The sequence below is a fragment of the Staurois parvus genome, unplaced genomic scaffold (genome assembly GCF_062004578.1).
Source record: "Staurois parvus isolate SC_StPar_1 unplaced genomic scaffold, SC_StPar_1.0 ptg000435l, whole genome shotgun sequence".
Taxonomy (NCBI): domain Eukaryota; kingdom Metazoa; phylum Chordata; class Amphibia; order Anura; family Ranidae; genus Staurois; species Staurois parvus.
In genome coordinates, this window is record NW_028318231.1 from 159,532 (window position 1) to 187,501 (window position 27,970).

The window sequence follows — 27,970 nt, forward strand, 5'->3', positions numbered from 1 at the left end:
TCTAGCACACAGGAGAGGTGATAGCACTCTCTCTTTAAGATCTCTCTCTGCCTGTACTCATAGAACACCTCTGGATAGATGGTGGCCCTCTACCAGTGTCCTGCAGGCAGCTTCTGCTAGTGATCACAGACTAGATCCTTAGACAACAGCCCTCTTAGTCAGCCAAGCACATGGCAAGGTGCCTAGGAGAGGCACACAAGCCCCTTAGGTGATGATCTCCCTCTCTGGAAGAAGACTCTCTGCTCCAGGGTATTTATCCATTCTCCCAGAATCCTCTGGGCCAGACCTCCCAGGGATTGGCTGGGGCTGAATAAATATTAAGCTGCTGATTGATATGTTCCTACCTCTATTACCCAGAGCTCCTCCAGGTGAACAGGGAGAACCAAACAATCATGCAGCCTCTAAGACACAGACCAAACCAAAATAATCAAACCCAGCTCCACTGGTTACAGTGAGCTAAAACTAAATTTACCTACACTAACAGTTAGCTATAAACCCCAAACAAAACTGCAGCCTCACTGGGTAAAATGAGCCAAACTCATTTTACCCAGAACATATTAACCCAATTGACTACAATGGGCCCAAACTGAATTTACCTGTCCTAGCACCTGACTAGGAGAGTGCTGCATGAGATTTTAGTGATTGGGTTTATTTAGGTCTTTTTATTTTACTTAGCTTTACCATACTCTGAACTACAAAAAAGTACACATTTGAATGTCTCTCTTGCAGTGAGAGAGTGATTTGTTTTGATAGAGGCCTATTGACTTTTCAAGCATGTCTTGGGATAGTGGGAGGATCCCTCAACAGCTAGTGGAGGGATAAAAGAAGACAGAACACATCAACTCCATGCAGACAGTACCTCCCTAGAATCCCAGCTCTACAATGAAAAAGAGGTCAAAGCAAAATGATATTGTGATTTTGTTTTATATGAAAGACTGCATTTTAAGTGTGAGGGTGAAACAACTAACCCAAAACTTTCTGCAATGGCCGATCAAGCCAATCTTTAATTTTGTTTCTCCAGAGTTTATCTGTTATCATTGTATGCTCAATATATCTTATAAAATAATTCTCTAAAAACATCAAACTTGTATTACCTAGACACAGTTGACTTTGATGGCACTGAATGGCCTTATCTGTGGGAGGTTTTGCACCTGTTTGGTGTGGGTGAGAGGTTCATCAGGTGGGTCTACTTTACTCTGCCCCAAGAGCTTGCTTACAGGTCAATGGCTCTACTTCAACATTTTTCTCCTTCACCATAGTGGATGCATCCGCTAGGCGAACAAGGCAGCCGCCTAGGGCGCACTGCTGCCTAGGGTGCAGACACGGCCACCGGTTTCCCTACTCTCTGCCATGGCCAGATCTAGCGCATGCTGGGGTGGGCTATGCCCCCCCAAATTTCAGTTGTGCCACCCCAAGCTGGTCTTCCAATGGATGCTGTGCTTGACCACTGAGTGCCTTCCCCCATCCCTGCACTCACGGCTGGGACAAGGGGAAAGCAGCCTGGAGCAGTGAAACCTGCAAGGAAGAAATGACAGGAGAGAGCCATGAGGTGCGGGCTGTGCTCTCCTCTCCTGTTAATGGTGCGATCCTTCATAAAGCAGATGACAAAGGATTGCTCTTACATTGGCATGTTCAATGTTTGATTCATTACCTTTCATTTCCATTCATTTGACCTAGGTGGAATGACAGAAAAAAGAGCATTGGTGTTGAGAGAGGGGAATGAGGGGGTTATGCTAGGAGAGGGGATTGGGAGAGATTTGGACTAGGAGGGGGGATTGTGAGGGGGATTTTCACTAGGAGAAGGGATGGTGGGGATTTGTATTAGAAGGGGGGATTTGTGTTGGGGGGAATTTGTACTAGGAAGAGGGATTTGGGGAAAATTTGCGCTAGGAGAGAGGATTGGGATGGGGGAATTTGTGCTAGGAGGGGGGGGTGTAGGGGGGGATTTGTACTAGGAGGGGGGATTTGGATGAGGAGAAAGAATGTGTGCTGGAAAAGGAAATTTGGAGGGTGTGTGGTAGGAAGGGGGATTTAGGGGGAAATGTGTTAGGAGGGGGATTAGGAGGAGAGCATTTGTGCTATGGTGGAAAATTTGAGGAGAAAGAGTATGCGTGCTAGGATGGTTAAAGTAGAACTACAGATTAAGTTTTTTTTGTTTTTTTGTTTGGGGGGAGGGTGGGAATTAGGGAGTGCAAGTAGCTGGTCTTGCGTAGAGCCCAAAATAGTCTAGCGCCGGCCCTAACCATGGTACGAGGCAGGGGTGTCCTCTTTCTCCCCTCTTTTTTGTACTGGAAGTGGAGCCATTGGTGGCATCCATTTCACAATCAGACTCCATCATAGGATTCAAAGAGTATTGAGGATAAAATCTCTCTTTATGAAGATGACTCATACATGGATTGATGTTCTCAAGTTATCCTAAAAACATTTCAGACTACACAGGCAGATCAAATCTCTACCTGTAGTTTCTATCAATACTTACAACTGCCACATGCCCTAACAACCCAGGCTAAAAAGACACCATTGTCCCTGAGGGCAACCCCCTTAGTAGACATTTTAGCTAATGTAAATGTTAAAAAGGGCCTTATCTTCAATCATTATGCACTAGTTCCATCTAACTATTTCACTAACCCCCTGTCAGGGCAGGAGCGGGGAATGGACAGGCAGGTCTTATGGTAAGGTCACGCACCGACTGGCGACAGCCACCACCCACAGACCGTAATCCCTCAGGGTGCGGAGTCTAAGCCCCAGGCTGCCTTTCACCAGGGCCCCTGATGGTGGGGATGGACTTGACGCAGCCTGAGACCAGGTCACGACCCCCGAGTAACCCCAGCTGCAGTAACGGTTGCCACCAATGGCGTATAGCTGGTGGGAGCCAGATGGGAAGATGTATGGCATGGTTGGGCAGGCGATAACAGCGGAGCAGACAGTACAAGACAGTAGGCAAGAATACTCAGGTCAAGGGCCGGGTTCAGCAACGGGAGGTCAGGTAATGGGATAAGGCAGAGAAATGTCTCGACAAAGCCAGGTCGGTTTCCAGTAGAGCAACGAGAGCTGAACAAGAGCTTGCGGCAATGAAACATACAGGATACGAATGCAAAGAGCAGCTGCAGACAGCAGGCTTAAATGTGATCAGCCACACCCTCCTGGAGGAGGAGCCGCAGGGGCCTAAAAGCATAAAGGCTCCCACCTTGCTTTGCAGAAACCTAAGATGGATGCCAGCACATGGAGCAGCACAAGCTCTGAGGAAAGGTAGGACCTTGACACCCCCCTATTCCAGGCAGGGCGAGTGACATACAGTAGGTATCTTGACAGAGGATGTCTGGACCAGTGTTCTGGAATAGGTCCCAATGGTATTCCTGTCACCTATGCAGAGATGATCCCAACTGTTTATATTACACAGAGCTTATCGAACGCCATTGAAAACTTTTCATTGGCATAGGAGACACAACCAAGACTGTCGTAGGTGTCAGGGAGTAACAGCAAACATCATTTACATGCCTTGGAAGTGTCCCAAGCTATTTAGATCCTGATAAGCAGTCATTGACAGCATTTGTTTCAAATATGAATCACTTTTGTTCCCTTAGGTTGTATCTTGGGATATCTAGACTAGGAGTATCCACTGGAAAATATACAGTGGAGAGGTCCTCTTTTTGATGGGACTTTAAAGGCACAGGCTTATCAAATAATAAACTGACAGGTCAACAGTTAAAAAGACAATTTTTATTTTATACAATCTTAAAAAAAGACATTTATGTTGCGATACAAAATATGGCAGTATTATCAGAAGTTGGTAATCCAGTAGAAATATGGATATCAGTCATGCATATGTAGCACTGACACGTTTCGAGACCAATCACAGTCTCTTCTTCAGAAGTGCTCAAAAGGCATGACACAATAAACACACATATCAATATATATCTCTATACATAGGAATTTTTCATGATGTAATTAACTTAGAGTGTAGTTAAACACTTACAGAGCCCCATATAGGGGCAGGAGGAATAGAAAAGGACTGCCAGGGGGTTAAAAGACATTAGTTTCCATAAATACAGCCAAGGATTTTATGAGCCTCTAACAGCAATGATGAACAGAAAACGCAGGGAAGAAAACTTGAAAAACGATAACTGCCGCTCAAACGGCTCCTGGAAGGGCCCCCCCCAACCATACCAGTGGAAAACCTGTCTGTGCATTGATATTGATGAGGTGGTGCTGTGAAAAATAAATGATAATACATATGAATAAAAGTGACAAAGATATGCCATCGAGAATGAAACATCGCTAAAAAATTGTGGATAAATGCACTTACTGGGGAAAAGAATTTGATAATGACTTGATTTAAAAAAATCCAAAAAGAATTAGGAGTCACCGGGTCACGTGGCATTTTTCCTGATGAAGCCACGTGACCCGGTGGTGCAGCACATAGGGGAGGGGCTCTGACATCACAACGCTCATGCGGAAGGAGACAGACAGACACTAGCAAGTATATACTGCTGAATCGCTAGTGAATGTGTGGAGTATTTTAACAGCGCTTTTTACAGCATATACAGTGCATTATAGTGTACTAATAAATGTTTTAAAAGAGGATAAGGCACTATGTTCTGATTATTTCTTATGGTACACAGACCAATGGAGGAAGATCACTAAAGAAGTGAGGGGATCCAAATCCTTTAGGATAACACTCCCATCCAGCCACAGTCCACTTAAGGGACACAAGCCATTTATGACCTCACTTAACGGTTTGGTCATATTTACCAGGTGAGAGCACAACTGGTGAAGGTGCACGTATGTTTTTAATGGCAACACATTAGAGGTGAACCAAGGACTAGTTGATTTGTCCACAATACTTTGAAGGAGTATATGGTCACGGATGAAATATGGACACTGTTTTAATGTTAATTATTTTGGAAGAGATATACAAATTTTGGAAGAGACATAAGTTTTGGAGATTATATATATTTTGTTAGATATTTTTATTAGTGGAGCACAACACTAATTTATTGTATTTGCAAAAAAAAATACCTGTTGATCTTGCCAGTCTCTGCTTTCTGAGGCATTCTTTAAAGCTGAATTCCAGCTTGTACCAACGTACATATAGATATTCCATACCTCTGGGATCCCTGTGGAAGCTGGAAATCGCCACTACTACGTTGTTCAGTGATCACCACTGCCTTTCAGGTCCCATGCCAAGGAACCGACCTGCTGCTTAGTAACCACATTGGGTCGCCCCCACTCAGCATAGCACTTTTCATAGAACGTCTTGCATTTTTCTAAATTAATGCAAAGCATTCTCTGATTGGAGAGGTGGGGAGGTAATGTCACAATCTCCACCTGGTCCTTATCAATCTTAAACTGACTGCATAAGGTGTTCTTTACTGTTAGAGTGGTAAGGATGTGGAACTCCCTTCTGCAGTTGGTGGTATCAGCTGGAAGTGTAGATAAATTTAAAAAAACTTTTAGATGTGTTTCTTAGCAAAAACTATGTGCAGGGTTATGTAAGCTGTAGTGATATAGACACATCCACATACATTGAACTTTATGGACCAGTGTCTTTATTCAACCTTACCAACTATAAAACTATGTAACCATTCACTGAGAAAATGGAAAACATGGTGCTAGTGCCAAGAGAACAACCTCCCGTGTTCAGTAAGCAGCAGGGCAGCCACTCGGCATAGGACTCAGAAGATAATAGCAATCACTGTAGTAGCAGAGACTACTGCAGTGACTTCCAGCTTCCACAGGAATCTCACAGGTATGTAATACGCACAATTACATTGGCCCAAGCAGGACCAATGTAACTATGCTAGAGAATACATAACTGGAATTCATCTTTAAAAGCACAACCCCATCTATCAATGTTCACCATGGTTGTCTCCCTACAGGCATCTGTGCTTTTATCCAATCCACTGCATTCAGTGCCTCCTGCTGGTTGATTGACATATAGCAACTAAGACTGGGAGTTCCTGTAACTGCAACAACTGCAACTTTTGCTGGATAGCTTGACCAGTAAATAATTAATCTACTTGCAGGATCAAAACTAAGTTATAGGGAGGACCAGGAAATGTAAACACTGTTTTGTAGATGCCACTGGCAGACTGCATCACATATGTCATTTTTTAGTTTGCACATAGTTCTACTTTAACAACCATGTTAGATACATTGGATTGGGGTAGTGACTGATGTGAACAGCAGAATGTGTCAGCTCCATATAAACAAGTTGAAATAAATGCACATTATTATTGTTATTCACATGAGTATCATCTTTTGGTCTATTGTGAAAGCATTAACAAAGTAGATTTGGTTTACTTAAGATTTTAGAAATATTTCAGAAGTATATATTTGCTATTCTAGAACACAATTCAAAGCTGCAAGGTCAGGTTTTGCCCTTCTGTTCTTTTCAGTTACAAATGCCATTCATTTCCTGTGTAGGTGTTAGATGTCTGCTAAGAATGTATTAGTCAGAAGGATGCAAAAGGAGAGTTGAGTAACAAACAGATTTGTTGCAAACATTTGTGATATTTCCTAATAGCTTTTTCTGCTGAACCCCTACACCTTCCTTTGTGCACTACTAAATAGGAAACTGACAAAATGTGGAAGCACATTGTCTTAAAAATCTAAATGAACAAAGCATAAACAACTCTTCTATACTAAGACCAACTAATTTACCCACTCATAAACAATTATATTTGGTTAAACTGAAACAAAAGCATTTTTAAAATTGATCATGATTGTAATAATTTAACAGTTTGCCTGGAGTTTGTGCTTGCTATTTAGTTGTAATTCCAACCGGATGACATTTAATTTGCTAGAGCTATTATTATTTCATAGTTTTAATATATCAAATACTTGACATGTTTTCTTATTTTAATATTGTTTTAACCTCCTTTAATCCATTTTTGCAACTCAGTGCTGCTGATCTCCTCCAGCCTCTTTCAGCCGCTTGCACACCCTCTAGGGTCAGCTGCAAATTATTGGACTAGACCGTCTTTCTGATGATAACATCATGCCAGTGCAATGTGTGTTGGTGCAACCAACCATGAACCTCACCAAAGGTGCATGTGACAGGGAGACAATGCAAGAGCACATTTGGGAGATTGGTGTCACTCCATAACAGGAAGTGCCAAACCAAGGCCCATAATGACAAGATCAAAGGATATTATGCTAACGAAAGCTGCAGATTTGCTAAAATGTATTTTAACACTCTTGCTTTATTGGAGATAATGCTACTTCAGTTGCAGTGCTACTCATATAGGCAGAGGCCTAAAAATTTTGGCCATGTAATTTGTAATTTTTGTTCAATCTGGACCCTGATCATCCCCTTTGGCTGAGGTGAAGTGCCTATGTTTTTGTGGAAACCTTCTTTCCAAGAATGATCAGTATTTCAGCCATTCTATTACTCTTTATTTATCTAGCCCAGCAGGACTGTTGACATTGCTTTATGTTAACATTTGAGTATAGGTTCTCTTTATAGTACAAGACTCTGTGAGAACACCTTCCCTGGCACCCTACATACCATGTCCATACATAGCTTGTCAATTTAGATCTTTCTATTCTCTTTTACATAGCAGAATATTGTAGTTTTTCTGTGGATCAACAAACAAATTGTATAAAGAAAAGTGGCTCCCGATGTTGCCATTAGACACAGGCCTACTATGGTCAATGCTGAATCTCTGAAACAAAAACTTTCAAACGGATTTGATTTTCTTCCAAACATTGGTAGAAAAATCATTCATCAGACGATTTTCTTCTTGCCATCCTTGAGTCCACTAATGTTGTTCGAAAGGCCTTAAAATTTTGTAAAGATTTATTGCTACTGTATTTGAATGCAATGTCAGATATATTAAACAGTTTTCATTACAATATGTACATATTTTTCCAAACAAAACCACATCTGTTCAGTTGAGAAATATTTTCCATTCTGCCCCATCGAAGTTTCTCATCAATGTGGTTGAAAACAAACATCAGTTTGACCCCACTAACCATTAGAAAATTGAACAAACATTTTGAAAACAAAAATGTTCTAATGAAATTATACTAATGTATGGCCAGCTTTAATGAGTAATCTGAGGGCATGTGTACAATACAGTTAATCACTATATGAATCACTGTCTACTGTACTGTAATGCAATGCAACCAAAAGCAAACTTGTAGAACCTCTGATGACTTTTGAGGCTATGGAGTTGATTTACTATCTGCCACCCCTGTCTGCCAATCCCTCCACTGGCTTCCCATTGCCCAACGGATAAAATTCAAAACATTAACAATAACGTATAAAGCCATTTATAACTCAGCCCCAAATTACATCACTGATCTTATCTCTAAATATCACCCAAACCGTACTCTTCGCTCCTCGCAGGACCTACTGCTCTTTAGCTCCCTTGTCTCCTCCTCCCATGCTTGTCTCCAGGACTTCTCCAGAGCTTCTCCCATCCTCTGGAACTCTCTACCCCAATTTATCAGACTATCGCCAACGCTGCTCACTTTTAGGCGATCTCTGAAAACCTATCTCTTCAGGGAAGCCTATCCTGCCATCAGCTAACAATGGAATCTTCTACTCTTCTAACCAGTCCATCCCCCACAGTTACTACCTTTTGTACTACTAGCCCCTCCCTCCTAGATTGTAAGCTCCGATCCCTCTTGTATTGAATTGTACTGTTGCTGTATTGTCTCCCGTTATATTGTAAAGCGCTGAGCAAACTGTTAGTGCTATATAAATCCTGTATAATAATAATAATAATAATTTACTAAAGCCAAATAGCCAGGTCACCTTGCAGGGGTATTTTTTTACTTTGCAAGGAAATGTGTCCCTTAGTTTAGTTAATGCTGTGAAAATTCATATTGCACAGGATACCCAATCAAGTGCATGCATAGTTAAAAAAAAAAGTATTTTTGCTTGTACATGATTGGATGATTAAAGTAAGCAGACCTTTATCTCATTCACCAAAGCTGGCCATGGATTTTGAACTATCTATAGCCATTCCCGTTCAAGAGGAGTCAATCTAGTGATCAACTCCTCTCGAACGGGACTGGTGGAAAATTTGTATTTGATCAGCACATTCAACCCATCGACTGCAGCACTGATAATTGTGTTCTGACAACAGAGGAGTCCATTATCAGAATTCAGTAGTGGAACGGGGATGATTCCTTTATCCACCTCAAATGTGTGGATGGGCAATACATTTATTTATTTATTTTGATCAGCCGGCTTGTTAAACTGAACCATCTATGACCAGTTTAAACTCTGGGGAAAATTCCTTTGCAAAATTAGCTTTTGCCTTTAGTAAATCAACCCATATGAGTTTAAACGTGATGGATTTTCCTAGTGAGCACCAATTAGTTGATCAGATTAACAAAGATATCCCCCCTGTTTTATATGTAGCAGGCGAAAAGTATGGTTTCTTTAGAAAGGTATAATTTTTCCTTTTGTTTGATATAAACCACACATTTTTAAAGGTTCCCCCAGTAACCACATATCATACCCCCTCATTTATCCATTAAAATGGCTTGCTGAAACAAGTGCCCTGTGTCGTCCACTTTTAATCATATTTAATCAAGTAAAGGAAATGTGTAATTAGAATCAGCTGCAGAAACAGTCTTTCCCTCTTCTTCCCGTGACCTTTAGCCTCTGCCCGTGGCAGATCTCCCCTGAGCTTGGCGTTGCACTGCATTATGTGCATCCCACACATTACAAACTGCTTAATGTAACCATTTGTAACTGTCTCCACTCTTCCCAACATCATATGTTTGCCCTACACAATGTTGTGCTAAAAGCATCAGGGCACTCTGCGACAAGTAGCTATGAACCTTAATTACATTTTTTAAAAGCCTGAAAACTACTTGTGAACTATTGCCCCATCGTCAAATAAAATAAATAGCAGAGCATCTGGAAAAACTTGTCTTCTTTCTTTTTGTTGCAGATGAAGCTATGCAAACAAATATCGAAATCAAGAGGGAATTTACACTTTTTTTTATCCATTCATCTTGGCTTTAGAGAGTCACATCTTTTTTCTTTTCAATCAAGCCAAAGGTAGAACCAGTTTGAACATGACAGGTAAACTTTGCTCCTGGCAAGTACTGAATAAATAAAACTTAAAAAAAAAAGTTTTTTTTTCTTTTGCGCCACACATTTAGAGAAAGTAGATCTGCACCCTGCTAACGAGAAGGGTCAGGCATAGCTGGAAATCTAATATATATTCAACAAGGAGGAGCACTGAAGTTGACAGTATCATTTATATGCAACACACAGCTAAGAGTAGACAACCCCTGTCCAATGTATATTTTACAAGGTTGAAATGGTGTTATAGCATTAGCAGGAAAATGGCCCATCTATAGACTTAAGACAAGTCCTTTTTGATTTAAAGAAAGAGTCACGGAGCTGACAATCTAGTGCCCAATTATTATCCAGAGAGAGGAGAAATGCTAGAGCATCTATGGAAAGCAAAACTGTACAGGAGGAGCATACCTCCCTCCTTCCCCCCCTTCTCATCTTGGTCCCCCTCCTCATTCCCTCCCTCCTTCTCCGCACTCCTTCCTCCTTTCCAAGCAGGAACCTTTGTGTGTTGCAGCTGGTGAGGGGGGAGGTTTTGCTCTATCTTTTCAGTATACAGGCTCTTTTTTAACAGACAACACTTCTTCTGTCCTCAATACCCTACAGATCTATTTTTATCTTATTTTTGTGTGTGTGGGAGTTACAAACCTGCATTTGCCTCTGGTTTCCATCACCTTTTTAAAATGGTTTGAATTTTGCCAGCATCCAACTGATAAGTCATTTTTTATTATCGCCTGACTTTTTTTTTCCATGATTGAATTAGTACTTTTCTACAGCTACAATGCACAGAAAATGATTTACTTATTAACGATGCTGTTGAGTTAGGTTAAAAAAAAAAATGCCTCGAAAGTAAACTTCATTGTTACCAAGGTACCACTAAACAATATGGCACTTTTATTCACTTGATTGGATTTATGCGCTGTTTTTTTAATTTTTTTTTTAATTAAAGATGCTGCAGCAGAAATTCATAGCATTGGATGTTCTGGCAGATCATGTTTGACAGCAGAATAGACAGAGATTCTGACCTACTGGTAGTTCAACTTTCCCTGTTTCTGTAAAGTAGCCAAATATGTATTTTTACTGTAACAGAGCGCATAGAACCCTTGCCATGGACGTACAATGGGATATGGTATACACTTTATTTTTGTTCCTGTTTCTCTACGGCCACATCAGTCTCAGCATGGCCAGCCAAGGTAAGACCTTCCTGGTGTTATTCACATAGCTGCATGTTGTGTAACTTAACTACGCAGTTTAAAGCCACTCATTTGCCAATGTAAACGGTCAGCTCTGTGGGTAAGTGGGAATTTTCAAGCTGAAGTTTAAGGCTTCTTGCCACTTCATGGGTTATATGTGATGAGCACCTTTGGGCTCGTGGATAACTGACAATGTGCAAAGTGAGACAGCCAATCAGCAGTTACCTTCCATGTCTCTTGACTTCTCTAAACTGATGGAAGGTGAATTCCTATGGGAAGCAAATTCTGCACTGCTCTATAAATAAGCTTGCTTCTTTTGTGAATTTTGTCATGTTTTTGCTTTAATATAATGATATTTTACAACATTAAAGTTGGCATATCAAATGGAATTATTTCAGAGCTGCTGAGGTTGCACGTGATGCAGGTTAAAAGTTTCAAGCAGATGCAAGAAGAATTTAACTTATTTGGCTTTGTTTTCTCTATAATAATGTTTAATTGAATGGCTTGGTCATGTGTCGCTTTTATCATAGTCACACAGCAATTAGTTAAATTCATACATTTGTTGTTACAAAGTTAAATAAGTACACAATTCTTTAAAATTAAACCAGATTCACATTACCTGCACTGTTCTCTATTTCCTTTAAAGCCATAAAGCCCTTGTCTCTAGAGAGGCACATAGTTACAATAACTTTAAACAACACTGAATTAAATGCTGTGTTATTTTCTGTATAAAATGATGTTTAAATATACATATATATATATAAACTTTTGGCTATGAGAACTATACACTGATACATTTATGCAATATTCGGGATTTATATAAAACATGGTACACAGATGTATTAACCCATAGCACCCAATCAGAGATGATCTTTCAGCACTTTAGTTAGGCATTACATCCATGCTTTTAACACTTGAAGACAGATTTACAGATAATGGGGGAAGCGCTACACATATAATCCAATTAGATGTTGCATTTTCCTTTAACCTAAACCTGAAAAGTTATAGCTGGAAAATGATTGATGGCTAATAGGTAGCACAGAACTTTTATTTCCTCTCAATAAAGTGTAGCTACCCCCCCCCAAAATAAAAACAAAGTTGATGGTATTGCGGGTTAGTGGTCCTTAGATGTGGTAGCTGTGTTCGTTTTCTTTTTTCACACTTTTTTTTCTTGTTTCTGGTAATTCTGCCATTAACTCACTTCCTGTTTTAGGATGACAACCATACTGAGCAACGTTGTCACCCAAAGACAGGAACTGTGTTACGACTACATAACACCTCCCTTGCTTCTACATAACAAGGTGTTTTGTAGTCCATTGAGATAGCAGGGAACAATGTTAAATGATAACAGTCTAGAAGCTGAGAATACAGGAAGTTAGCAGCTCACAAGATTTCTGGCTGGATGAACAGAATTTTTTGCACTTGTTGAACAGATTCAATAAAACGCTTTCAATGCTATATTTAACAGATCAAAAGGGAGCAAATAAAATCAGTTTATTGTTAGAGTTGTATGGGAAGGTGGCATCAAAGAGTACAAAGGTCTCAGCTGACGGATACATTACATTACTGACTATCTGTAATCATATATTTCTACATAGAACAGATCTTGTAAACTCTGTAGTACATTACATATTTTATTATTAGGCATGTAGTTAGGTTATTTTTACTAATGCTTAGTGTCAGTCTACTGTGCATGCCGCTTGCTATCACTAGTACTCAATGACTATGTATACTGTTGATCATTCAGGATTGAATTCACATATAGACACTCTGCTCCAGCTTTGTTCTGACCTTTGAAGTAGATTCATGAGGGCTGAGCTAGCCTATGATGTGTTTTCTACCGCTGTTATGAGGCCTCTTGTTATTTTTTGACATTTTTTAGCTATGACTGTGGATGTTTCGTGGGGTGGGGGAAATCTCAGCCCAAGGTTCAGGGCCAGAGGCGAGCGGTCTGGGGTGGCGGGGGCTACAGAATAAGATCTTGGTCTCCATAAAAAGCTGTGGGTACGTCATATAATTAAAAACAGCAACTAGGAAAATGACCATGAGGTACAAAGTAGACATTCCTCTGAAATGTGCTCATTATAGAGATTACAGATACATTTGATATCAGCACATATTACATTACATATCATATTGCACAGTAATAATGCACAGGCTAACCACACACACCTTTTTTTTTCATGTCCTTCCTTTAGTAATGCAGCGAGAAATGTGCAGAGAGCAATACTCCTTCTCAGCCAAGCTCCATTTAGTCTTTATATTTATTCTGAACTGCTAAAGGCCAACACCTGATTGGCTCCTAAGACTACTGTACAGCAGTGCTCTTGTTAATCAGGAATACTACTTGTTGTCACTTTCACTTAGGGTGGTCTTAGACTGGCAGATCTCAAACAGGTAACATCTTGGGGAGGCAGATGCGCCATACCTTGTTATCAAATGCAGCTTCTTTTGTGAAATTATTTTGTCACAGTTAAAGAACCATATAACTACCATAGAATAATTTCCAACATGCTGGTAAAGTAAAAGATAGCACTCTTGGTGCTTTGCTATATTTGAAATCTCTTGCTTAATAACCCCTATTAACTAGTTTACCAAAATGGATGTTTTTCTCAGTTAAAAGAGAATTTGAGTTTTTTTTTTCTTTTTTTAGAAATCATACTTACCTGGGTGGAAGCAGCATCGGTATGATGCTGCATCTGTCCCTTGCAGACTCTAAGACTGAGAACTGAGCAAACTGGGTGATCTGGGTGGATCTCGCTATCGGCTGAAAACATTTCACAGGAGTGCAGAACAGACTGCACTCTTGTGATCCACAGAAGTACAGCCAAATGAGCTCTGTATGTACTTCTCCTTTAAATAAACTGTAAAATTGTAAAACTTGTATAACAGGACCATATTTCAATGACTGGATCAATGGGATCTTCTCCGCAACTAAAGAGTGATTAACTAATTGGATGACATAAATCACCTTTTCAAAAGCAATGCAAAAGATCTGAACATCATTTGACATAATCAAGTAGTGTAGAGGTGCCTTTGCTAACAGCTAAAGGATGTGTTATCATCTGCAAACATTTTCCAGCAAGCTGAAAAACCTACACCAATGTATACGTATATGCTCAAAAAGTAAAATCCTATATTCCTTTCCACATTGTGCTTCAATTATTACTAGTCTACTTCTATTAATCATAATGTCCTTAAAGTTTGTAAACTTGCTTTGTGAAGTTCCCCACACATTTAGTTCCTTGCATTCTGTCAGGTACTCACCATGTCCTATTAGTAGGCACTGCTGTGTCTCAGAATCCACAGAGCCTGCCTTCTAAACTGGAGGTGGGGCGTGTACTGGAATCACTGCTGGCAGCCAGTAAGGTACCATAGGATATGTAGTCCTTAGAGATTGAAAGCAAACAGCACAGGAGAAACTGCAAAGCATGCAGGGAATCCAGAAAGTCATGGAAAGAGATGACCAACAGGCAGAAATCATAACCTGAAAGGAGGTTTTTCAAGTAAGCTTTGTGACGATCGCGGAGTCAGACCCCAGCCCTTCTCACCAAACTGGTGACTGAAGGACTAGCCAATCTAAAACTGCGCTGTCACGTGCATAACAATGTTACGCCCAGCTGTACCCTGCACAAAGATTTTCCAGCTCACTGGACCACAATCGATGTACTGGCAGCCTGAGAGTGATTGCTACTGGGTCAGGTTAATTACGCAACTAATCCTTCACACTGCCACCACCTCATTTTTGTACAGAGAAAGAGGAAACTCGGCAATATTAGCAATAACACTATGATGGTTGGATAATCGTTTGTATACCACTGTCACCATAGGCAGGTTATACAGAGGGTTAAACACACACAATAGCGCTCTTCAGAGGCAGGAATTCGTAATTTGCATTAAAGAGCTTTAGAAACAGTTCAACACTTTCAGAAAGTAAGATTTATTACTAAAAGGTCAAAAGGGTGCAATAAAAATATTTATAGAAAAAGATGTAGCCAATATATATATAGAGAGAGAGAGAGAGAGAGAACAATAGCACAGCAAAGAGATAACAGAGAGAAGTTAGAGGGTTAAAGTACTTGCCGTCAGCCTTGGGTTAAGCAGATCAAGTTTCAGAGCCAAAAGGATTTTTTATCTCCCACTGTCAGTTTTGATGTTAAAGCAGGGAGATCTTCAACTCTCACACACCGCTCAACTCAGCCTAGCTTAGCTTTTCTAGTAACTCCACAGGGTGTCTCCCTGGAGCAGTAAACCAATTGCCTCATTTGGGGAGGGAGGTGTAGGTGGAGCCCTAAGTTATGACCAAAAACTCTCATAGCTTCTATTATGATTCATAACTTATTCTCTGCTCTCCTATATATGTCAGATAAGGGGTGTAATATATCAGGAAACTGGTCTTGACATAAGCCATCCGACTATGGGCTCCATGTTTATGTAAGTCTTTCATAATCCAAGATATGTAATCATAGGGGAAAATGAATGTTGAATGTGGGGTCTGGTTTATGACTTATCTGGATTGTCTTTGAACTCAGTGAAGGACTCGGTTTACGCTTTTATGATCCCTTTCCAAGCAAGAGTTTCTTAGACAGAGGGGAACATAGCTAGTGAGGTTTATAGCCAGGACGCCCTCCCACTGAGTTTGTTGCCTGTGATCTCTGCAAACACACACCAACCACATGTCACTCACCAGAGAGGGAGGGGGGATGATTGGAGGAGGAAGCCTGCTTTGGGAGGGAGAGAGATGATACAACATAGAGGGGTTTGGAGCAAAATGGATGACCGCGTCCATCTCTGTATGCCAAATTGCTACAAGCTTATGTTGGATTGTCATAAATAACTATTGTTTGTATTGTTACTATAATGCTGATGTTCTCACATGAAACTGTATGCTGCGATCATAGAACTCCTTTAAAAAAAAATTTCCCTATTCACCAAAGAAAAAATGATTTGCAGAATGTGACCTTTTAATGAAAGTGAATAATGAAAAGGGACTAATTCATTTTACATATCCATAGGAAATCCTTACTGGAGTTGGGGTGTAAAGCCATAGTGGGTTCGGCATTTTCTGAGAATGTTAGGCAGGTTTTTCACATCATTATCAAATGAAAGAGCTGCCTATGTATGGCCAATGATACTAGGATCTGCCTGTGTATGGTCAATGATACTGTATATGGATCTGCCTCTGGCTAGGAATTGCAACTGACATTCATCCTTGACCACCAAGCTGCTACCACTATGGTTATGTTCTGACGCTTCCATTTGGTATCCAGCTAACAATCCGAACAGTGCCTGCAACAATTGGCTTCTCCTTCTCAAAATGTGAGTTGCCTGTCTATAATACTGATCCAAACACTTTACTGACTTATCACAGACATAAAGATCCCCTTCATTCTAGCTTAAGGAACAGAAAACATATTCCAGGTCAGTGACATAGCTTACTGTAATGAAATGTGCCCCATGTCTTGCTGGCTGTTTTTTCCATGTTCTTCTCCCTACTGCTGTCAGGTCCTCACCACAGTACTTATTTTCCAGTGCTGCTAGGGTTAGTATCAGTCTCTGCAGTTCTAAACTGTTTTGCCACTTGCCTGCCCCCAATGCCCACCTCCTCAATTTATAGAACTCTTACTATTTTTTCCCAAAATGCAAAGCATTCTGTGACTGGAGGACAGGCAGGTAGATGAATGACAAGATCTGTCTCCTCCAATCACAGAACACATCATTCTGGGAAATAATGGATATAAATTCTATAAATGGCGGAGGTAAGCAGAAGGGGCATGCGAGTGGAATAACTATTTTACTTTCACAGCAGCACCAAAAGACAGGTGTGCAGGGAGGACCAGACATGGGATGTATTTCATTAGAGGTAAGTTACGTTCCAGGTGCTACATAATAATAAATGAACTGAAGTTTGAAATCCAGAGGCAACCAAGCAACTAGTATTTCCATTAGAAATTCGGCAACAACAGCCTACTTGTTTCTCTATTCTCTTATCACAGGTTTCTTAGACATAATTTACCTACATCAGTGTAGCTGCTAGCCATACTTTATACAACTTTCTTATTCCATTTCCTTTAAGTTTACCTTCAACTATGTATTGCAATGGCTTGCCTGATTGCATACAAATTGAAAGTGTTTAGGTTTGGCCTCATATTATATGGTGTTGGTAAATATAAAGGAAAATTGAACAAGAAAATTATATAGTACTAGTACCCAATGAGGTTTCCTTGTGTAAGATATAAGGTGGGCTTTTTTTCTCCATTACGCCAGCTCCAGCTCTGGTTTGCTGCTCCTTGCTCACTACTCTCACTTCTAAATACAGAAGCCCGGTAATTGTGTTTAGATATGAACCCCTACTTCTACCAGCAGCTTGTACATATCCCTCTGTGTCCTACACTCAGGGCAGGACAAGGGAGATGCCAGAGCCCACAGTATATTGCGGTTATGGGCTGGAGGAGGGTGTCACATGGTAGGTGTCACCCTCTGGTGTTTCTCATCTGTTTCCTGAATGTTGGATGTGAGAGAGGCAGAGCCTACAGTGTTTGGGGAGGTAGCAGGACTGGATGGGTGGTTTAGCAGACACAGCAACGTAAGACGTGCCGAACTCTGCACTCTATACAAAACACAGCCCCAAATTCTGCACCCTATACATAGCACAGCACCTAAATCTGCACCCTATACATACCACAGCCACAAACTCTGCACCCTATACGTACCGCAGCCCTAAACTCTCCACTCTACGTATCACAGCCCTAAACTCTGCACCCTATACATAACCCAGCCCTAAACTCTGCACCCTATACGTAGCACAGCCCTAAACTCTGCAGCTTATACATAGAGCAGCCCTGAACGCTGCACTCCATACATAACGCAACCATGAATTCTGCACCCTTTACATAGCACAACCCTGAGCTTTGCACCCTATACATAGCACAGCCCTGAATTCTTCACCCTATACATAGCACAATCCTGAACTCTGCACCCTGTACATAGCGCAACCCTGAGCTGTGGACCCTATACATAGCGCAGCCCTGAATTCTGCACTCTATACATAGCATAGCCCTGAACTCTGTACATAGCGCAACCCTGAGCTTTGCACCCAGTATATAGTGCAGCCCCAAACTCTGCACTCTATACATAGTGCAGCCCCGAACTCTGCACCCTATACATAGCGCAGCCCTGAACTCTGCACCCTATACATAGCGCAGCCCTGAACTCTGCACCCTGTGTGCAGCGCAGCCCTAAACTCTGCACCCTGTGCACAGCGCAGCTCTGAACTCTGCACCCTGTGCGCAGCTCAGCCCTGAACTCTGCACCCTGTACTTAGCGCACCTCTGAACCCTGCATTCTGTATGCAGTGTACTCTTGAACTCTGTACTTAGCGCAGCTTTGAATCTTGCACCCTGTACTTAGGCACCTCTGAATCCTGCACTCTGTACTTAGAGCAGTCCTGGTATTTACTGTCCCATATAAGACTCTCCCACTTTTAGTGCAGTGTGGCCACGCCCACCATGTGGGTTCAGATCAGGGGCGTGGTCGAGCTTCTGCACCTATTTTTTGAGAAAAAAAGCCCTGGATATAAGAGAAGGCTTCTGATACAGTACGAGTTACAGTAATCGTATTAGCAAGGTCCCTGAAATATCCAAACCATCTGTTTTTTTCTCTAGTTGAAGAAAACTATCTGTACATAGAAAGAAGTAGAAGCCACACCCTAGGATCTTCTGCCCCAGCTATCACAATATGTATAGGTTGGATCAAATAAGCTTAAAAGACAAAGGCAGGGTTTAAAAAAAAACATACATATTCACCTATGTGGCTGCAGCATCAATCTGATGCTGCATCTGCCCCTTGCCGGCTCTAAGACAGAGAACTGAGCGGTCACATGACCGCTGATCACTCAGTTCTCATTCTTCAGTGAGCAGAAAGTCAATGACTGTCAGTCACTAGCTCTTTGCTCGGACCCTTAAGTGCTCACAGTAGCATCGAGTTATGGAGGGGGTGGGAGTGGCTGGCTCAGGCTGTCAGCGGCATGCTGTCATGGGTATCTGGGCAGATCCTGACATTATTGACAGGATCCCTGCAGAGCCTGGACCAGCTCAGTGATGTCAGCCAACAGAGGACTTTAGCCCACTGTTGGCTGAATTAGGGTCACAGGTGTGCAGAACTAAGTGCACTCCTGTGACCCACATGAGAGGTATGACCAAAAGAGCTTTAGTCCTAATCCCTATTTATATTAATTCACATGTCTTTTCAGTTAAAGAGGAACTTCATCCTTTTCATAACAATTACAAGAAAAGCACCTTTAGAAATGTTTAGTAATGACAATCTACAAACATACCTCTACATAACGTCAGACTTTTTTATTCTTTCTATACCTTATTTGTAATTTTCCTTCCCATTCTTCTCATGGTGACCATTTTTACTAAGAGCAGATGAATTCATCTCCCTTACTTCCTGGATCCCTGGGTCTGTCTCCTGGCATGTGACAGGAACTTCCCAAGATGCATCTGTGAGACCAGGGTTAAATAGCCTGTGCCTCACTCAACCAGGAAGTGGAAAAAAACAGTAATTGTAAGGAAAAGCAAAAAATGTTTGTTTAACTAAGGAATGTAAGATGATTTCATATCAGCATGCAGAACTGTATACCGATGTGATTTAGTAAAAGGAGTTAAGTGCTTTAAGGAAAATCTGCTTTTAAACAGCTCCTGTCACAAATAACTCTTTAGTAAGCATATACACTATATTACCAAAAGTATTGGGACGCCTGCCTTTACACACACATGAACTTTAATGGCATCCCAGTTTTAGTCCGTAGGGTCAATATTGAGTTGGCCCACCCTTTGCAGCTATAACAGCTTCAACTCTTCTGGAAAGGCTGTCCACAAGGTTTAGGAGTGTGTCTATGGGAATGTTTAACTACTCTTCCAAAAGAGCATTTGTGAGGTCAAGCACTGATGTCAGACGAGAAGGCCTGGCTTGCAATCTCCACCCTAATTCATCCCAAAGGTGTTCAATCGAGCTTAAGTCAGGACTCACCCATGTCTTTATTGACCTTGCTTTGTGCATTCATGTTGGAACAGGAAGGGGCCATCCCCAAACTGTTCCCACAAAGTTGGGAGCATGAAATTGTCCAAATTGTCTTGGTCTGCTGACCCCTTAAGAGTTCCCTTCACTGAAACAACCCCACACCATAATTTTACATTTATCATTTATCACATTTATCATTTACATTTATCAAAATTAAGACCCCAGTCACTCCGGGTGCGACTTGGGATGAGATTTTCCATGCCATGCGACTTGCAATTACAGTGGTCATATTGATGTGATTCCGACTTTGTCAGAGCCACAGTGATTTCTAAAGTAGTGCATACACTACTTTAGGTGCTACTTGCATAGACATCTGTGTCTTGCAAGCCGCAGATGTCTTAAAAGTCACACCTCAAGTTGGAGTACCATCCAACTTTGAAATCACGCGACTTCACTGGAGGTGTAAACCTCATTTGCCACATAGTTGCCCAATTAAACAGTGCATTGAGATTTGCTTGTAAGTTGAAAACATCCTGTAAGGACGTTATTCCACTGTACAGCTTGGTGTCATCTTCAAACACTGAAATTATACTTTTAATCCCAGACCCTATATCATTTTTAAATATATTAAAAATAAGGGTCCCAACACTGAACCTTGGGGTACATCACTGATAACCTTAGACCATTCAGAGTATCATTAAATACCCACTACTCTATGAATATGGTCAGTTTTAGCCAGGTTTAAAACAGATTTTTCCAAGCCTGTAGACTTTACCTTGCACGTCAGCCATGTTTGAAGAACTGTGTCAAATGCTTTTGTAAAATACAAGTATACTATGTTCATAGCCACACCTTTGTCTAGGTTTTTGCTTACCTCATAAAAAGAAATCAAATTTGTTTGGCAACTTCATCCATGTTGTCTGTTGCTAAAAAGATTATATTCTAGCATCTCAAGTATCTTCCCAACTATAAACCAGTAGGTTTGTAGTTACTTAGTAAAGACTTTGATCCCTTTTTAAATATAGGCACCACACTGGCCTTACGCTAGTCCACTGATACTACACCAGTCATTAAACATAAAGACATAAAGGGGTTTATTTACTAAAGCTGGACAGTGCAAAATCAGGCTCACTTCTGCACAAAAACCAATCAGCTTCTAACCTCCGCTTGTTCAATTAAGCTTTGGTGATAAAACCTGGAAGCTGATTGGTTTCTATGCAGAAGTGAGCCTGATTTTGCACACTGCAGCTTTAGTAAATAAACCCCAAAGAGTCCCTACAAATTAGAAACAATGACTTTGAAATGACAGAGATTAATTCTTTTAGGACCCATTTGTGGATGCCATTCGGTCCAGGTGCTCTATTCACCTTTATTCTGTCTAAATATGTCTGGACCACATCAATTTTGACTCATTGTGGATCATTTGGGACTATATCAATACGATCCCTTTATGTATTTGAGTGTCCACATGTTCTTATGTATACACAGAGCTGAAGAAGATATTTAATAATTTGCCTTCTCTATGTCCCCAGCCACCATATCAAAATTGTCTAGTAAACGGCCTACATGCTCAGATCTAACTTTTTTAATATTAATACATTTGAATGATTTTTGGGGGTTGTCCTACCCTCTTTTGTAGTCTGTCATTCATTTAGAATTTTTGCAACTTTCCTTTTTACATATTCTGTTATATTCTTTTTATGTTTTTTTAATGCTCCTTTCTTATTATTTATAGTTTTTTAACTTTGGACTGAGTCACATAAGATTTTAGTTTTAGACTTTTAAACTTATTGCCCCATGGGAATATATTTTGCACTGTGCTTACATGCAATCAATTTGAAGCATCCCCATTTCTGTTCTGTGTTCTTTAATGACAACTTTCCCTCCCAGTCTTTGATTATTTGGTGGTTTTACAAAAAATCCCTTTGCATCACAGCATCCTTTTTATATTGTCACACAGTTCTCTCCTTTGTAAAAAAAAAAAAAAAAAGCAACAAAAAAAAAGGCTTACTTTTTAAGCTGCTTATTGCATTGCTCTCCCCTCTCTGTCCTCCAGATGACTGCATTCCTTACCTATGCATGCACAGTCCACTCTCTCCCTGGGAGAGTGAAAGGGAGCAGTTTGCGCATGTGTGGGTAGGTAGCAAAGCCAAACACTTGTTTTGGGTTGCTGGGGCATCCATTGCTCATCATGTCCAGGATGGAGATGGGATGGCAATTAAATAAACAGCTTGAAAAGTAAGCATTCTTTCACAAAAACGTGGACCCGATATTAAAGTACTGAGAACACTGTAGAGCAGAGGGACATTTTTGGAAAATGTCCTAAAAGGTGAACAAAGCTTCTCAAGAATAAATGCAATTTCAGACAAAGTGCACTTATTATTTTCTGCCACTGTGCCTTCAGCTAATCACCTCCATCCTCCCCCTCTGCAGATGCATTTTTAATTTGATCTGATGCCCACGGCCTCCGGAGATTGTTTACATCCTGTTTCCTGCCTGCTTCCGCACAGTAGAGCTCCATCGAAGTCTATGGGACCTCTCTTCCTATATCCCCAGTTAGGAAGTTGAAGTAGTGACAACAAATGATTTTGGTTGTCTTGTCTGGGAGATTGAATAATTTGTGTGTTTATTGTCCTTGCAGTTTCAGAAAATAAGACAAGCAGGTGTTTAGAAAGAAATGACATAGTTACATATTATTCCAGTTGAAAAAAAGACACAAAGTCCATTTAGCTCGCTCAAACAAAACAATAAATAAAAAAATAGAAAACCTCCAAATACAGAACCCTGTACTCACAACTGATCCAGAAGAAGGCAAAAATATAAAAAACCCTATGAAGCATGGTCCAATTTGCTCTAGTGGGGGTAAAAATCCTTCCTGATCCCCCAGAATGCAATTGGGAAGGGAATAGGATATTCCCTGGATAAACTATAGCTGGTGTTATTACCTATAAATGTTGAATTGGTCTTCAGAAACTAGTAGCACTTCATAAACTGCTGATATGTAGGTGTACTGGAATGTAGCCAGCCATACAGTCTTGATATGCAGTAGTGAGATCCACTAACTAGTGTGCCATTTGTTAAGCAATATTGCATACTGCTAACGGGTTAAAATGTTCTGTTTAGTGATTTAAGATGATTCTGTTGCTATTTTAAAAACATAAATCAAATGTCTCCCTGCAAAGCCAATAAGTAAAGCATACCTGTGTCGCAGATCACACTGCCAAACCTTGGCAGGATACAGAGAGCAGCTTGCAGAAAGATCTTATCATCCAGCACACTTTTGTCTGTTCCCCTGTAGTTGTTTAGGGGCCAGCAAGAAAACCTCAAAGAATGGAAGTGCAGTGGGCAGCATCAGACACTTCCAGAAGTGTGTAAAGCAGATGAACTTTGATCAAGCTTCGTGAAGTTTGTCGGCTCAGGCAGCGGGGCAGGATAATATTAATTGCTTGCATTGCATATCGGCACTTGTTTCAGGTTTTAAGAATAGTGACACTATAAGGCACTAGAGTTGAGCTTGATGTTTGAGTTGAACATAAGTTCAACTTGAACATCAGCCGTTCACGTGTTTGGCAAACACATGCACAGTCAGGGCATTTGGCAAGCTGTTTGCCTTCCGCACCCCACAGTGCACTGCGCCCTGACAGTGCATTGTGATTGGCCAAAGCAATGTGGTCAGGGGCAATGCTTGCGCCGATCACACCACATGATGACAACACAAGGGGGTGGGGCCACCCAGCAACATCAATCGGGTGACCCCGCCCCCTTGCAACGTTATCACAGTATTTAAGAACTGTCAGGCGGCGCAGCTGTCAGGGGGTGAGAGCCAGCGTCAAAGACTGTCTTCTGTCACTTTTTACACTTCCCTTTTTTTTTTTTTTTGTAAATGAGTAGCTGTACCACATACCCCATGCTCATTCACATAGTGGGGAGGCTGGGATCTGGGGGCCCCCTTGTTAAAGGGGGCTTCCAGATTCCGATATGCCCCCCTGCTCCCAGACCCCAACAACCATCGGCCACAGTTGTAGGGCAGAGACCCTTGTCCCCATCAACATGGTATGGTTCAGAAGGGGGGAGGGCGCTCGCTCATCTGACAGTTGAAACATTAAAGAATGTTTTCACTACTCAAATACCGCATGACTTGATAATACTCGGATGTGGTAAGATACGCTTAGTGAACTGTCGCGGTCGAACTTTCGTTAGGTTTGAATGTTCGACCGTGAACCGACCCATCACTAATAAGCATTAAGCAGCTTTGCCACTGGAAACTGTAGACAACATTTAATTTAACTCAGAGTTCTTTTTTTAGAGTTACTGTATAATTTCTGTGAACAAGGAAGTACCATGAAACCATTGCCAAACAATGACTGTTCACTTTTTGACTTTATGGATACTTGATATAGAGATCAGAGAATCCAAGTGTGTGTACTGTGAGCAATGCATTATATATTATAATGAAAATACCTTGTTCTTAAAGCAGAACTATACTGACCTTGTCTCCAGCTATGTGACGTCCTGGAGCTCCCCACCACCCGCTGACATCTTTGACATCTTTGGTTTCCGGGTACCGATTGCTGGTTGCTTTCATTGGCTGGGATGATCTCACTCCAGTGCATGCGTAGGAGTTCCGTCAGCTTCGGCGTTGCCTAATTTCTACCACGAGCTGCTCTGGTACAGCTCACTGTACAGGGGCAGACATTTCATAGGTAATTTTAATGCATATGAGACAAAGCATCTCTGCATTAAAAATCCTGCCTGTTCCATTATTATTTATTACCTAAAGTTTTGCTTCAAAAAGTAAAATTCCTGGCTATTGCTATATAAATTTATATCTGCTCCCACCTCTCTTCTAAAGTCAGCCATACATGGATCGAAATTCAGCCGGGTCAGCAGGGACTGGCTGAGATTCGATCCATATATGGGCAGGCTGATTGTGCCCAAGATTGATCGACTTGGGTACAACCAGCCTGCTGGATTTTTACATACAAATAATACTATAGCCACTAGCAGTAATAATTGTGTTCTGCTGGCCAGTAAGGCTGCCTTTGCCCCCCCTGCCAGAAGAACACAATAGAGCTGCAGTAGACATTCCCCCATCAACGTGGACTGTGTTGATGGGGGAATTGAGCGATTTTCTTTTCTTCCACCCATGGTGAAAGTAAAGAAAATCGAAACATTTGGGCTGTTTTACTCCTATGCTAACTACCTTGTAGAAGGAAGATGCCTAAACTTACCTATTCTCAGGGTGCTCTGATTCACTCACATGATCTTACCAGCAGCCAGCTTCCAGAGAGAGTGCCAACAATGGCTGGCGTGCCTGAGCAGTGATGTCACCCATAGACTCACTATGGGGCATCAGTTATCGACTGTCATTCCTCTCTTCTGAAGACAGCCACTGGGAGCCGATCACCTGACAGGACTAGAGAGCTCTGAGTATAGGTAAGTATAAGCATCTTCCTTCTACAAGGTAGTTAGAATAGAATAGGAGTTAGGAGGGGGAGTGACTTTGTTAGTAATAGCCTGGAATTCCACTTTAATCCTGCATCTTTCAAAAAATAATATAATGTTACAGCCAGATTTGTTATTTTTTGTTACACTGTAACAAATACAAGCAAAGCAGCTGAGGATTCTGTCACATAAAGCATTTCTAAAAAGTGAGGCTAATAAAGCAGGAGACTTACTAACAAAAACTTATCAGAAAAAAGGGTTCTCCCATGACACACTTAGGATTTGCATAGACGTGTTTTGTGAAGAAAAAGCAAAGTATTCATTTTTTCAGTTAACATTGTTCTTGGGCAAATGTTTCTATAAATTAGTACAGCCTGGGGAGAGAAAGGAAGGGGGTGAAGAGTCACTCCTCTATTCCATTCAGCTATGTGTGTATTTTGAGCTTCAGTGCTCAGCTCTGGATGCAGCACACTTTCTTCAGATATGCAGTTAAAGTGTAAAGTGTTAACCTTTTCTTCACTTTTTGTCAGTGATGTACCAGACAGCAAGAGAAAATCTCTTCAACTTCAGTGTGTTCCAGTGTGCAAGCATGCTGTACTTTTTTAAAACACGCTTGAAAGCACTGCAATTGTGTGAACTGATATATTGGAATATATTAATGTTTCTTGCATTTGGTGTAAATTAGCCCTAAGTATTGCCAGCAGGGGCACAGAAGGCCATAAACAAGTTGACATTTGTTCTAACTGTATATATGCGTTCACATTTGTGTGTGAACAAGGGTGGATGGGGATGCTTTACAGTTTTTTTGCATCAACTTTATTACTATCAAAAGGGATGAACAACAGCCCTTGTGATAGTAACGAGTACTCTTAACTAGACCCACAGATCTCTCCTCTGCCCTCAAAATCATCTGATCAAAACCAGATCTGTTTGATCAGATGCTTTACAAGCCTGTAACAGATTGTAAGCAACAAACTGAAACTGGAAGTAACTAAATGTTCATTGCTTCCAGTTTTTGACATCACAGAGGAGAGGTGAGTACAAATGCACTTACCTTTCCTCTTTGAGAAGCTGAGTCGACAAGTTACAGCGGTCACAGGCTCCCCGATTGCACCAGCAGTCAGGAATGGCGGTGGTTGGCGGCGGGAGGGAGGCCCCCTCCAGTGACCTGTAGAAGTGATCAGGCAGCTACAGGAAAGCCCATCCCCGGATGCAGGGATTGAAGTGGTCAAAGAGGAACTTCAGTAATTTCTGAAAAAAATTAAACGTCAGCAGCCACAAATACTGACAGACACTTACCAGTCTAAGGGTCCAAAGCTTCCTCACTCAGGCCTGTTTTTCTCTGGTGTTTGGGTTCCGATGCTGCCATCTTGGATGTGGGAAGCCTAGACAAGCCTAGACAAGCTGAGCCAAGTGAGAGTGGGTACCTCTCAGAAAAATGTACTATAAACAACTCCCTAGATGCATTTCTTCTGGAAACAGATAAAATGCGCTTTACCTGAGTTTAGCAGCATCAAACACTTTGGAGTTAATTTCTTTCGTTGGCCAGAATAAATTAATTCTGGCCATTGAAATGAACTAAGAGTTTAATGCTCCTATCATTAACGTGTTTGGACGTTTTGCGTTTACATTCATTTTTGCCATGTCAAGAATTTTTGTGCAAAAACTCTCCTCTCCTGAAAGCGATTCTTCTGCATTCAGGAGAGGAGCATTTTATTGCCTCTAAGGGCTCGTTCACACTAGGCTGTTTTGCCAACGCTTGCCAAACGCCCCTATAGCGTTTGGCAAGCGTTGGTCCGGCGTTTGCAGAGCGTTATTAACGCTCGGCAAACGCTCCGCAAACGCCGCATGCGCGGTTTAGCGGCGGTTGCTAGGCGTTTGCCGAGCGTTAATAACGCCCCACAAACGCCTATAATGCAGTTTGAGTGGTGTTACCGCTCCGCAAACGCCCCGCAACCGCGTCACAACCGCACCGCAAACGCCGGCCGGGCGTTTGCGGAGCGGCACCATAGACAAGAATAGGAGGCTTCAAAGCCTCCTGACTCGTCCAGAGGCGTCCGTTTTGCCGCGACGCGACGCAAACGCTCCCGTTAGAACAGCACCATGTGCTGTAATGTGCAGAATTGGCAGAGGCGTTTGGGAAGCGGTAAAAACGCTTTCCAAACACCTCTCTGCCGCCTGCACACAAGGCTAGTGTGAACGTAGCCTAAATGCTGCTTCTCCTAAACTCTACTAAAAATATATGTGTGCATTGAGACATAGA

At 41.4% G+C, this 27,970-nt stretch overlaps 1 protein-coding gene across 3 annotated transcripts in view; it reads left to right on the top strand.

The window, feature by feature from the left end:
* Window positions 1-10,546: 10,546 nt before the first annotated feature.
* The window catches only part of LOC149454199 (signal peptide, CUB and EGF-like domain-containing protein 3), a 171,534-nt gene continuing 154,110 nt past the window's right edge, over window positions 10,547-27,970 (top strand). For all 3 annotated transcript variants that reach the window (XM_089687687.1, XM_089687688.1, XM_089687689.1), the window contains exon 1: window positions 10,547-11,238. In XM_089687687.1, coding sequence (XP_089543813.1) covers window positions 11,115-11,238 — 124 coding nt within the window. In that variant the 5' untranslated portion in view covers window positions 10,547-11,114. The remainder of the gene's footprint in view (window positions 11,239-27,970) is intronic.